The sequence below is a fragment of the Myotis daubentonii genome, chromosome 1, assembly GCF_963259705.1.
Source record: "Myotis daubentonii chromosome 1, mMyoDau2.1, whole genome shotgun sequence".
NCBI lineage: Eukaryota > Metazoa > Chordata > Mammalia > Chiroptera > Vespertilionidae > Myotis > Myotis daubentonii.
Window position 1 is genome coordinate 113,179,030 of NC_081840.1, and position 14,793 is coordinate 113,193,822.

The 14,793-nt window shown below is 41.8% G+C and overlaps 1 protein-coding gene across 1 annotated transcript in view; it reads right to left on the minus strand.

Moving 5' to 3' along the window:
- Positions 1-14,793, minus strand: part of THSD4 (thrombospondin type 1 domain containing 4) — a 590,633-nt gene that overhangs the window by 449,165 nt on the left and 126,675 nt on the right. Inside the window, exon 6 of the mRNA XM_059658415.1 lies at positions 6,091-6,193. Coding sequence (XP_059514398.1) covers positions 6,091-6,193 — 103 coding nt within the window. The remainder of the gene's footprint in view (positions 1-6,090; positions 6,194-14,793) is intronic.

Consider the following 14,793-nt stretch of genomic DNA (forward strand, 5'->3'; position numbering starts at 1 on the left):
ATGCTTCTGAGATACATCCAGGCTGTTTATCAGTAGAGTGCTCTCTTTTATTGCAGAGTAATACTCCACTGTATGAATGTACCAGTTTGTTTATTCAGTCTCCTCTTGATAAATATTTGGGTTGTTTCCAGATTGGGACTATTATTTAAAAAAAGAAAAAGGTGTTGTGAATAACCTTAAGTCCTCTTTATGGACATACTAGAGGCCCAGTGCATGAAATCTGTGCATGGGATGGGGGTTCTTCAGCCTGGTCTGCACCCTCTTCATTCTGGGACCCCTCAGGGGATGTCTGGCAGTTGGACATCCCTCTCACAATCCAGGACTGCTGGCTCCTAACCATTCACCTGCCTGCCTGCATGATCACCCCTAACCACTCTACCTGCCGGCCTGGTTGCCTCTAACTGCCCTCCCCTGCCAGCCTGGTCGCCCCTAACCACCTCTGACTTGGCCCCCGCCACCGTGGCTTTGTCCGGAAGGATGTCTGGAAGATGTCTGATCTAATTAGCATATTACCCTTTTATTAGTATAGATTAGTATAGATGACTGCTTTCATTTCTTTTGAATAAATGAATGTTTGTTAAATGTTGAAGAGTCTTTCTTAAGTAGCTTGCAGAGAAGCAATAATATACTCGCTCCTGGAAGGGGAAAAAAATGACTATTTTCCATCTTTTCTTCTAGGATACAGTTGGCTCAGAGATATCATTCTATTAACCCTGTATTTCTCTCTAAAAACTTCATTCTCTCAATCTATACACATCCTCATTTCTATACCATCCTAAAAAAATCTTTCTCTTTCCCTTTAACCTAGCAAAAACTCTCAATAAGCCTTCTTCGTGGCAATTTTTAAAAAGAAAGCTAGCTATACTCACTGATTACTCTCTTTATGTTCTGATCGGTAATGTTCCCAACAGCCCACTCTAGTCTTATTTTCTCAGTTCTCATTCTCCCCTTGACCTCTGCTCAGCTGTACTGACTGTGGTCCCCCTCCCTCTACTGAGAAAAGCTAAAATTTAATTACTCAGGTAGTTTTTACAATGAAGACAGGTACATAAAGACTCATCTTAAATGCTCACACCGTACAGATCCTTCTCCTGGCTACCATACACATTGCGTGAGAGTAGAGATTCAGTAGCCAAACTCTGGGATTTGAACTTGGCTCTTTCACTGACCACCTGTGTGACCTTGGGAAAGTTATTTAACTATTCTGTTGCTCTGTTTCCTCTGTAAAATTAGGCTGATAATAGTATCCACCTCACATGGTTGTTGTGAAAATTAAATGAGTTAGCATTTGCAGCTGTGTCTGGTGTGTAGCAAGCACTCAACAAATACAAACAATTTCTGTGATCTCACTTGGACCTCATTGTGGTATATATAATAAAAGAACTTTGTAAACCACAATACTTTATTAACACAGGAAATGCTATAAGGCAGTACAATGCCTTGGTGCCCTCTCTTCTCCAGCTTACTTAATGGTTGAGCCTCTTTCCGCTGCTTCTTTAATGTGGACATACTCCAAAGCTCCTTCCTTGATCCTCTGTCCTTATGATTCTTTAAGGACTTATCCTTCTCGGTGGTTTTAATTATGACATCAAGGTCAATAACTTCAAGTATAGGTCTACAACTCTAAAGTCTATCCCTCAAACTTCAGTTTCCATCTCCAACTTCCTGCTGAGCATCTTGTTACCACTCATTCAAATTCAACACGTGTAACACCAAAATCACCGTTTTGTTTTCACAAAGAGATTGCCTCAGGATCTTGCTCCTCATTGATACACTCATATGCTAAGTAAATGTAGCCTAGTCTTGCCAGATATTCCCAGGCGTGCATAAGAGAGCTTAAGAAAGAATCATGAGGGTATTATTGAAATACTTCTCTTGTTTCCCTAAGGCTTCCCAGTACACTCTGAAAGGTCCATGCAGGAGGGGTGTACTGGGGGAGAGAGTTCCAAGTGCCTAGGAATGAAGCTGTTTCATTAAAACATGAACACTCTTGCCCTGGCCAGTGGCTCAATGGTTAGAAGCATCAGCCCATGCACCAAAGGATCACGGGTTAGATTCTCAGTCAAGAGCACATACCTGGGTTGCAGGTTCAATCCCTGGCCCCAGTCAGGCACGTTCAGGAGGCAACCAATTGATGTGTCTCTTTCACATTGATGTTTCTCTCTCTCTCTCTCTCTCTCTCTCTCTCTCTCTCTCTCTCTCTCTCTCTCTCTCTTTCTCTCTCTCCTGCTCCCCTCCTCACTGCCTCCCTTCTACTCTCTCTAAAAACCAATGGGAAAAATATCCTCAGGTGAGGATTAACAACAACAACAACAAAAATGAACCTCCTCATCCCAGGATCACCAGCACTTGAACCTAAGCCTTCCTCCATCATGTACCACACTTTTGATAATAATTTCCATATTTTTTTCAGCATCCTAGCCCCATACCCAGCATGATGTCATGCCAGGGCAGACTGCTGGACTGGTAGAGGAATCAGCAGCTTACCTGGGCACCTGGAGCACATTCCATCTCTGTACCTCAGAGCTTTAATCAAGAGAAGACCTTGCTCTACTAGTAAGTGGCTCAGAGCCCTGTGGCTCATAGAGACTGTGCCACCTTCCATATCCCCTGCAGCAAAATCTACTATTTTTGCAAGCAGCCTAATAAAAGTCACGTGGACTTAGAGAGCAGGCATGCAGGAAGTTCTGTCAAAGCGTCCTGCCTGTGCTAATTGTTAGGGCTGCTCATAGATATTCCATTTTCTCCTCCTTCAAGCATATGTGGGATGGTACCTCCCTGCTGCACTTGAAGTTAAGTGTGACATGCACCTTGCTTTGGCCAATGATATGACAGCAGAAGCTTTAAAAACTCGTGCCTGGTGCACTTGCCCTTCCCCTGTCTCAGTGGAAGCATGAGTTAAGATGCCGCTTCTACCAGCCTGGATCCCACATACTTCATTACATATGGAGCAGAGCAAGAGACAAACTTTTGTTTGTGGAATCGATAGGATTTGGCGGTTCTTTGTTACTGCAGCATAAGCTTGTTACTCCTGACAGATACAATGGCCCTATTCATTCGACCAGCTGGCAACCTCCCATTTCTGACCTAGCCTCACCTCTGACTTGTAGATTTCCACTCTGTTCAGTTCAGTCTCAGGGTTCCTTGGTGCACTTAAGCTACCCAAATCTTGGTGTATGGGTTAAGACCTGCTGCTGTATAGCCCACAGTGACTCATCAAACCATGGACTCTAGTGCTGCCCAAACCCAATACGCTAGGCATGGAAACAGGCACAATTTCCCCCAACTGCAGCACCTAGTCTTCCTATTACAGTTTCCCATGCTAGCTAAGGTGACCATATAAATTCATTGCCAAAGTGGTTTTGAGAGTGAAAGGGGAGTGGGATGACAGGCTTAGTCAGCACTGTTCTAGGGAAATAGGGATGCTTCAGTACCCGAATTCTACTCTGTCATCTTCACAATAGAGGTCTGGGGCTGTGAGAAAAATTCCTACAGGCCTTATCTGAGGATAGATCACCATTCCCAGGAAATGCGATTAAAGGCCTGAGGAAAAGCATGTGGTGAAATTAATGTGTTTATCAGAGAGTGGACTCTGCTTTTACTATTACATGCGGCCTCGGACCACATGGGTGCAGCTGTTTCCCTAAGTAGGCACATGCAAATAGCAATAGACATCCAAACAAAACCAAGAGCCCATGCAAAATCCAGTCATAAAGTATGAACACCCTGCAGAAACATTAACAGCATCTCCCTCCCACGGGTCAGCCTGGGAGTCATTTCAGAGGAAGAAGGACAAAATCAAGAAAACAATCTTAGCAGCAAAAGTAACCATTTAAACCAGTGGTTCTCAACCTTGGCTGCACATTAGAATCACCTAAGAATCTTTTAAAAATCCTGATTTCTGGGCCTCATCCTCCGGAAATTCTGTTTCTTTGTTATGGGGTGGGGCCACAACATTAGTAACAAAGAAACAGAATTTCCGGAGGACGAGGCCCGGAAATCAGGATTTTAAAAAGATTCCCAGGTGATTCTAAGATGCAGCCAAGGTTGAGAACCACTGATTTAAACAAAGCCACAGTTGATGCAACTTCTGTGGCCATGGCCCCTCCTCTACCAGGCATGTGAAACATTAGACACCAGTACATATTTTTGAAGAATGCTGACTTCTCTACTTCTCATTGTGGAAGACAGCTGATTTCTCTAATCTGCTGCTATTCTGCATTTTTCTTTACTTTATGAATCATCAGGATTCTAATTGGCTCATTCAAAATTTCAGTGGTCAGGAAGTACAGAAGATTCTGTTTTTCAGTCTGTCCCAATCCCCACTTCCCCAGGGCTCCACATTAGGCGATACGGGTCCCCAACCACAGGGTGGTCACATGATCTGAGCTAGTCCAAGTACTCCCATGTCCCAACTCAGGTCCAGAGATGGGAATATGAGCCAAACAAGATCACAGCATGCTTTTTCTGGGATTGAAACCATCTCTGGGTATCTTAGATTTCTAAGCTGCCATACCATATTACCACAAACCGGGTGGTTTACAACAATAGGAATTTATTCTTTCACAGTTCTGGAGGTTAGAAATTCTAAAGCAAGGCGGTGGCAGGGCCATGTGGGTAAGAATCTTTCCATGACTCCTCCTGGTTTCTGATGGTGCCAGCAGTCCTGGCTTGTAGCCGTATCACTCCAACCTCTGCCTGGGTTGTCACATGGTCACATCTCCCCTCTGTCTCTGTGCCTGCGACTTCACAGGTGTTTTCCTTTCTATGTGTGTCTCTATTCTCTTGTCTTTTTACAAGGATGTCCATCATAGTGGATTAAGGGCCCAGGCTACTTCAGTAGGTCCTCCTTTATACTTACATCTTAATTACATCTCAGACCCTATTTCCAAATGAGAGCACGGTCACCGGTACCAGGGACAGGACTTCCATATATCTTTAGGGGGGACGCAAATGAACCCATAACACTAAGTGAGAAAGAGCTTCTCCCACTGACTGCCATGTAAGCCTGCCCGCCCACCTGAGAAGTAAACAGAACCAAGAGATGGAGGAAGGGCCCTATGTTATTCAATTCCTGGAATGCATCTATGTCCCAAGCCCAGTCCACTTCTTGGATTTCCCAATAACATGACCAATAAAATGCCTTTCTTATTTAATACATCTACCAATGAACAATACTATATAATGTTATGTCAAATAGTTTTCCATAATCTGGGTGGGGAAGAGAGGGTGGGATATATATGACTGGCATGAGCAATAACTGCTGAAATTAAGTGATGGGTATATAGGAGCTTATTTTATATATATATATATATATATATATATATATATATATATATGAAATTTTCTAAAATGAAAAGTTAAATCAAGGGTTAAAAACAAATTTCCCCAAGACTCACACTTAAAGTCCAGCACAACTTTGGAGCCTGCTTTCTTTGTGATGGAAAGAAACAGATCAAAATTTAACGCTTCTCAACCCAAAAGCCACACTAACATCTGGATTTCAACAAAGATAAATGGTTCTGGGACCCAAAGCAGCACTGACAAACTCTACCAAAATCAGATCTTCTGTCATTTTGAAACAGCAGGAACCTTGGTCTATGGACAATGCCTGCCTATCACATTTCATCTTTGGAAACAGCATGCGAGGCTCCTCTCCCCTGACAGGAAAGCCAAACAAATGTTAACCCTGCATTCCTGCAGTTTTCTTAAGCCATCACACCAGCCCCTGCTGCAGAAACCAAGGAAAAGTGGAACTCCATCCTGCTCACTCCTCACAACCTCAGTTTGAACCTCGTGCTCCAACCCATACCCCTCAAGCCCTGTCCTGTCCCACTCACCCTGCCTCCTCAGATTCTGCTTGTTCTATCAATGCCTCACCCATCTGCTGACGGATGGTCCAGGGGCCACCTGAGCTAGACTACCTTTGGTGAAGACCTCTGTAGGCTCCCCTCTGCCCAGGGGTCATACTTCCTCCTCTATTGCCACTTTGGTCAGGATGACCAATTCCTCCAGCATCAACCTGAAGGCAACAGGGTTAAAAAAGCAGACAAAAATAATTCCTACAGACAGGACTGGGTCTATTCTTACCTTCTGCAAATGGTTCCCATTCATAAAAGCGGCCCATGAATGGCTTGTTGTTGTAGGATGCACACTGTACCTCCCGAATACTCCTACTGCTTTCTGGACACACCTAATAAAGCAAATAGTAAATACGCAATTAGTGTCCACATATATCTTTCTGTAGCCCCAGTCAAATCCCAGAAGACTGCTCCAACTTTAAATACCAGTCCTCTTATGCCGAAACCAGGACTTGTGAAAATTTGCTGATTTTAACTCCATCAGAAATTTTAAATACAGATTCCAAGGCTCCACTCCAAGTTTACTAAATCAGAATCTTTGTAAGGACACTAGATTTTTAGCAGGCTCCCCAGTTAAGTTTCGGAATCTGAAAACTACTAACCTAAACTTTCTGCTCCTGACAAGTTGGTCTGCTCACTCCGAGGCCATCCATTTCTGTCTTTGGTCATGCCATTCACGTGCATGGCTTAATATTCCCAGCAAACATGTATAGAGAAAGCCCTTACCATGTGCAGCCACTGCTTTAAACATGTTACACATGTTGACTCATTTAATCCTCACAACAACCAATGAGGTAGATAGGAGAGTTTGCAGACTCCTCACAGGTGAACAATCTGAACATGGAGGAGCCACACAGCCAGCAAGGACAGAGACTGGATTTAACTCCAAGCAGTTTGCTCCCCACCAGGCTGCATCTCAGTGTCCTCCCCACCTTGTCTACATTCTGGTCTAAAGTCTCTCCACCACCTAGTGAAGGACCTCGCAGCCGTTAGCATGCAAAAGCATCACCCAGAGATCTCCCGGGAAATGCAAATTCCTACATCCCTTTCCCAAGGCTTATCTTTCAGTAAGACTGGGATGAGATCCAGAATCTGTATTTACCTAATTACCCAGATGATTCTGATACTCTCAACTAGTCAAAGAAAATATCCAGCTCCCTATGGCTTCTTTCTTATTTGTAAATACTACAAAAGAGCAAAGAGTGACATAAAATAAATAAATGTGAAATAAGATAGTAAGATCAGAATCTCTCATCCAAATCATGAATAAAGTAAGATCAAGCACTTCATATATATATATATATATATATATATACACACACACATATATATATATAATTGATTTCAGAGAGGAAGGGAGAGGGAGAGAGAGAGATAGAAACATCAACGATGAGAGAGAATCGGCTGCCTCCTGCACAACCCGTACTGGGGACTGAACCCACAACCTGGGCATGTGCCCTTGACTGGAATCAAACCCTTCAGTCTCCTGGCCGATGCTCTATCCACTAAGCCAAACCAGCCAGGGCTGATCAAGCACTTTTAAACCTAGCTACGCTCTGTTTAAGTGTGGAGTGTGTGCGTATGAGTGTGTGTTTTAATAATCAGGAAGGAGAGGAAAGGAATCTGCCCCCTTAAATATTAAAACCCTGTATATAAGAAGTCTTTGGAATAAATTTTATATACCAGAAACACCATGTTTCCTGGAAGATGAGAGAACAGGAAGAAGAATGAAACCAGGTGGGAGGAGAGCATCTCCTGCTCAATAAAGGACAGTCGGGGAAGCTGCTGGTACAACCCTGCAGCAGCCTGAGCCAAACCACATGGAGCAAGAAGCCATGCAAAGTAGAACGTGATGGAGACTGGTGGGAAAAATGAGCTCTGACATCAGTGAGAAGCCGACAGGCCAGAAGGGCTCTGAAAGCCATGCTACTGGCAGCCCAAAAGCCAAACGCCAGGTGTCTCCAGGAAGGATTTGGTGTTGATGCCTTTTACAACCTTTTGGCCAGAACCAGAATTCAACTAGGATGTGATCAAGTTGGGCAACTTGGGAGAAGGCACCATCCTTGCAACCAGAAGCAATCACAAGGCTTTTGCTAAAAATACAGATTCTCAGGGCTCACACCGTGGGAGGGTGGGGAAAAGGGCCTAGGAACAGATGCTGGATTTGCTCTCTCAGGTGACTCTGGTGCAGTCAGCCTGACACCAGACTGTACAGCCACACCCAAACCTCAGTCGCACTCCAAATCCCTTAATATGCAATCACAAAGTGGTAGAGCTGTGAGAATCAATTCCAACCCCTTTGAGGAAACAGGTCTGGAGAAGTGGCATACTTTGCCAAAAGCCCCACAGTGATGAGACAGAGCACTGTCACCACCCACCCTGGCTATAAAAAAACAAAATAGAGATCAGCTGCTGGGTGGCAGATTTTCTAAGGGAACCAGACCAGAGCAAGTAGGCCAAATGTCCTTTTCCCAAATAACCACGCCTAAGTAAAGCCACCTGCCTGCCATGAGGCCCCAAACTACCCTAATTAACTGGCTGGCAGTTACCAGAATTGGAAGCTGCAGACCACAAAAACCTAGCCTGTCTGCTTAATCCCTTTCTCTTCATCAGCAAAATAGTGCCAATAGGCCAGATGATGAACCCATGCACTGTCAGAATCATTGTGAACTGCTCAGAATTTGATCATATAAATGTCTATTTTACCTACAACCCATTAAGTGAAAAAAGTGCTAAAATGATTATGTGGTGTGTGTGTGTGTGTGTGTGTATAAAGAGAGAGAGAGAGAGAAGTTAAAAGTGTTATCTCCAGAAGGTGGGTTATAGACATTTTCTCTTCACAATTAACTTTTGGTTTATTTATACTAATTTTTCTGCAGTAAATATGTAATACTTATGTAATAAAAATATGCCAGAGGTGAGCTCTCCCAAACACATCTGGCCTTTAGCCACTTCACATGTGCTTCTAGTTTATAACCTCACGGTGTGTTTCCATGTCCCACTACTGCCTGGTGTACTGATTACATCCATATGCATCTGCCAAGCCAACCAGTTACAGGTGATAGATGGGTCATTCAGGACCCCCTTTCTCTAGTTATCAACAAGTACTTTATATTTAAGCACGGTCAGAGGCACGAGGACTTAGGTGGCATCCAATCCACAGTAGGGGGTCACCTACAATTGCCAGGAGGCAGCCAAGCCCAGAGGTTGACTATCCAACTAGCAGTTAGCATGGGGAGGTACAGCAAGAAGTAATATGCCCTGGCAGATGGGCATGACACTGTGTGTGACCCTGAGCAGGGACCCACATGATGCCAGGCAAGCTGCCAGTTAGAAGCAGGGCGCCACTTCCTGAGACGGAGAGGGATCTGGTAAGAGAAATGCAAGGCTCACAGGGCCCAGATGTGGAAGTGAGTTACTGAGATGGAATTATGGTGCAGATGAGGAAGCAGAAGCATGGGTTGGTGGTAGTGGTGATGATATTAAGAAAAGGTAACTTTTATTGAGCACTTACTAAATGCCAGACACTGCACCATGTGATTTATGTATATTAGTTCATTTAATCTTCATGACAGTTAATATACTCATTTTACAGATAAGGAAACCAAGACAACAGAAAGTTAAATGAGCTGCCCAAGATCATGCATAGGGCTAATAATGGGTGGAGTCAGTATCTGAACCCAGGCACTCTGTGTCTAGAACACATGCTAGTAACCACTATGCCATGATGGCCCTTGAGACTGTGTGGACAGCAAAGTTAATAAGCAAAGAATTATCAGACAAGAGGGCCTTGAATGCCATCAGGAGAAATCCTAGAGGCCAGGGGTCAGAGTCAGCCTCTGAGGCATGGTGAAGTGGCCCCGGTGTCAGCAGCTGGAAGCTGTGGGCTGAGGATGAAAACCAAGCTAGGCTGGCGAAATTGTTTCAGGTCTCTTTTGTAGTTTAGATTTGTTTTTACTTGTTATACTATTATCATTACATGATCTCCTCTCGGTTTACAGACTGTCTAAAATTAACATTTCATTTCACATTATTTATGGTTTAAGTGGGCTCTTTCCTGATACCATACATAGACCAGGGGTGGGCAACTCCTGGCACGTGTGCCAAACATGGCACGCCAGTAACTTTTGCTGGCATGCGAAACCCTCTCTTATAATCTTCCATTTACAATTTTTTCTTAATATTGACTTTTTTATTTTTCAGATAAATTCAGTGTAGGTGCATTTTAGATAAATAAATAATTTTACATAACAAGTTATCTTAAAGACCATAGACATGGCTGACTTTGAAATGCAGTTGACTGAATTTCAGAGTAGCTCAATTTGGAAGCAGAAATTTATTGACCTTAGAGTTGACTTGGAAAACATTGGGGGGAAAAGCTATTAGAGACAGGAGTACCAGAGAGAAGTGTCGAAAACGAACTATTGAGGACTTGGAATGCCATTCCAGAAAATTTTTTCTGTTTAAAAAACTTTGCAACAGCACTACTCTCCATGTTTTCATCCACATACGCTTGTGAATCTTTGTTCTCAGTGATGAATTTTGTTAAGTCTTGTAATAGGAGTAGCCTGACGGATGAAAGCAGTAGCTCATGCATATCTCTGAAGGTCACGAAATATAAACCTGATGTAAAATCTCTGTCATCAGTGATGCAACAGCAAAAGTCCCACTGATACTATCAAACAGAGTCATAAAGTTCTGTCGGACTATCAGTGTACATGTATACATTAAAAAAATAAATGTATTTTTCATCATGATATACTGTGTTTTTGTCGCTCGAATGAATTTTATTATTTCTTCAAGATTCTTCACATACGTACACCTTAAGAGATATCAAGTAGGAATAACATGTTCTCAAAAAATTAGGGTTGGCACGCAGAAGAATTTTGAGTCAGAGATTTTGCTGGTTTTGGCACGCACTCACAAAAAGGTTGCCCACCACTGCTATAGACTGAGTCACCCTCACCTTATCAGTAATTTTGTTTTACACTGTGAGCTAGCTTTGGGCAGATTTTCTGCAGACAGCAGATCCCTTATGGACACAGATTCTTGGAATTTTCAGGCCAGAAAACTGTGACAGGGAAAAAGTCAGTTGATAGAGATCAGGCTCACTCAGGATGGGACCAGAAAAGACTGGAGCTTCGGAGCCAAGTGATGCCCCCTGGGAGATAAGCTCCTTCAAATGAGTCTCTTCTGCCCAAAGAAGGAGGGATGTATCCACTGGTCTCTTATGGAAAGAGGAAGAAAGATGCACTTCAATATAAAACTCTCAGGCCCTGGCCAAAGTCCCATCTAGACAACTGTCTGGGGTTGCTATGAGTCACAAGGAGTGTTATGGAAACTGGGGCTGTATTTCCAGGGACCCTGGTTAACTGGAGATAACAACGGACTCCACCCAACTTCATTGTTCAAGTGGCCACTGTTGGTGATCACACAGTTAATTTTTGGTAATTAATTACTTTCAGTTCCCCAGGAGACTAAAAAGCATCATCTGCAATGAAAGTGGCAACAGGGAACATGACCTTGAAGTGTGCCTGAGTAAAATATGCACTTTTTTTATCCTTTGCATTGCTCTGGATTCAATCAAAAGATCAGCTATCATAGCATCATATGATGTATTTAATATCACCACAAAAAGAAAATCTAAAAAAATAACACCCCACAAAAACAAATCTAAAAAATATGTCCACACTATCATAAGAAAGTGGCTGTGACCTTGGGCAAAGCACTTTGCTTCTCTAAACCTACATTATTCTATCACCCACCTCCCAGGGATTTTGTGAGAATTAAATTAGTAATACGTTTAAGTTTCAAGCTCATAGCAATGCTCAATAAATGTTAGCTGAATTGGAATCTAAATAGACAACACAGGTGAAGCCACCAGTTCCAGAAAGTTCCTGAAATGTAGGTGTTTTGAGCAAAATCGTCTCCTTTGTTTTCCAACTATAGAATAATGTAACCATAGACCAAAATTTCCTACAAGTAATCCAGCACATTTTTCAACAAATATATTTATTATCTGCTTTCTCAAACTATTCAGAATTCAACTTTGCAATAACTCTTCTGCCACCCCACCACTGCCAGCACACCTCACATGGAAAGAGAATTGGTTTTTATGAAGCCATAATTATCCTAATTCTAAAACTAGATAAAGACACTACAAAGAAAGAAAATTATAGGCCAATATTCCTGATGAACACAGATGCTAAAATCCTCAGCAAAATATTAGCAAATGGGATCCGGCAATATATTAAAAAGATCACACACCATAACCAAGTGAAATTTATTCTGGGGATGCAAGGCTGCTACAATATTCACAAATCAATAAATGTGATACATCACATAAACAAAATGAAAGATGAAAATCACATGATCATATCAAAAGAGGCAGAAAAAGCATTCGACAAAATCCAGCACGATTTTTTAATAAAAACTCTCAGCAAAGTGGGAAAAGAAGGATCATACCCCAACATAATAAAGGCTGTATATGACAAACCTACAGCCAACATCATTCTCAATGGGCAAAAACTAAAACTGTTTCCCTTAAGAACAGGATCAAGGCAAGGATGTCTTATTCAACCACTTTCACCACTCTTATTCAACACTAGAGGCCCGGTGCACGAATCCATGCACCAGTGGGTTCCCTTGGCCTGCCCTGCGGGATCAGGCCAAAACTGGCTCTCTGACATCCCTCGAGGGGTCCTGGATTGCGAGAGGGTTCAGGCCAGGCCAAGGGACCCCACCAGTGCACGATCAGGGCCAGGAAGGGACGTGGGAGGATGGCTAGCCAGGGAAGACCTGTGGGAGGGGTCCTGGGCATGTCCAGCACATTTCATTCAGGCCCAATCGGCTGGACCCCAGCAGCAAGCTCACCTACTGGTCAGAGCGTCTGTCCCCTGGTGTTCAGTGCACATCATAGTGAGCGGTTGAGCAGCCTTAGCATATCATTAGCATATTACACTTTTATTGGTTGAATGGACTGGACACTTAGCATATTAGGCTTTTATTATATAGGATAGTAGTGGAAGTCCTAACCACAGTGATCAGACAAGAAGAAGAGATAAAGGGCATCCAATTTGGAAAGGAGGAAGTAAAACTGTCATTATTCACAGATGATATGATATTGTACATAGAAAACCCTAAAGACTCCACCAGGAAACTACTAAACTTAATAAATGAATTCAGCAAAGTAGCAGGATACAAAATCAACATCCAGAAATCAATGGCATTTTTATATAACAATAATGAACTCTCAAAAAGAGAAACTAAAAAAACAATCCCATTTACCATTGCAACAACAAAAAATAAGATACCTAAGAATAAACTTAACCAAGGAGATAAAAGATCTGTACTTGGAAAACTACAGGACATTGAGGAAAGAAAAAGAGAAAGATACAAACAAATGGAATAATATACCATGTTCATGGATTGGAAGAATTAACATTACTAAAGTGTCCATGCTACCCAAAGAGATCTATAGATTTAACACAATCTCTATTAAAATACCAATGGCATGCTTCACAGATCTTGAACAAATACTCAAAAAATTTATATAGAACCATAAAAGACCCTGAAGCAATCTTGAGAAAGAAGAATAAAGTTGGAGCAATCACAATACCGGATATCAAACTATACTACAAAGGCATTATAATCAAAACAGTCTGGTACTGGCACAAGAACAAGGATATAGAGCAATAGAACAGAACATAGACCCCAGAAATTGACTCACACCATTATGGTCAATTAATATTTGACAAAGGATGCAAGAACATACCATGGAGTAAAGACAGTCTCTTCAACAAATAGTATTAATAAAACTGGACAGACACATGCAAAAAGATTAAAGTAGACCACTAACTTACACCATACACAAAAATAAACTCAAAATGGATAAAAGACTTAAATGTAAGCCATGAAACCATAAAAATCCTATAAGAAAAAATAGAGTAAAATCTCAGACATATCACAAAGCAATATGTTCACCAATACATCTCCTAGGACAAGGGAAACAAAAGAGAAACAAATGGGACCACACCAAAATGAAAAGCTTCTGCAGAGCAAAAAAAAGAAAAAAGCCACCATCAAAATAAAAAAGTAACCCACCATTTGCAAGAACATATTTGCAAATGATACATCTGATAAGAGATTAATATCCAAAATATTCAACTCAATAAAAGACAATCCAATTAAAAAATAGGAAAAGGCCAAATAGAAACTTTCCCAAAGTGGACATACCAATTGTCAAGAGACATATGAAAAAATGCTCAAAGTCACTAATCATCAGAGAAATGCAAATCAAAACAATGAAATATCACCTCACAGAATGGCTATCATCAACAAATCAACAAACAACAAGTGTTGGTGAGGTTGTGGAAAAAGGGAACCCTAGTACACTGCTGGTGGGAATGCAGAATGGTGCAACTACAGTGGAAAACAGTATGGAGTTTCCTCAAAAAATTAAAAATGGAACTGCCATTTGACCCAGTGATCCCATTTCTAGGAATATATTGTAAGAAACCTGAAACATTCATCAGAAAGAATATATGCACCTTTATGTTCATAGTAGCACAATTTACAATACCTAAGACTTGGAAATAGCCTAAGTGCCCATCAGTAGATTAGTGGATAAAAAAAATATGGTACATTTACAAAATGAAATACTAAGCAGCAATTAAAAAGAAAGAACTATTGTCATTTGCAACAGCATGTATGGACCTGGAGAATATTATGCTGAGCAAAATAAGCCACTCAGAGAAAGATAAGTATCACATGATCTCACTCATATGTGGAATCTAATGAACTAAATAAAATGATGATCAAATAAAGACCCAGAGACAAAGAAGCATGAATAGACTGTTGAACCTCAGAGGGAAGGCAGAGGAGGGTGAGTGGAAAGAAATCAACCAATAAACTTATATGCATAACCTGTGGA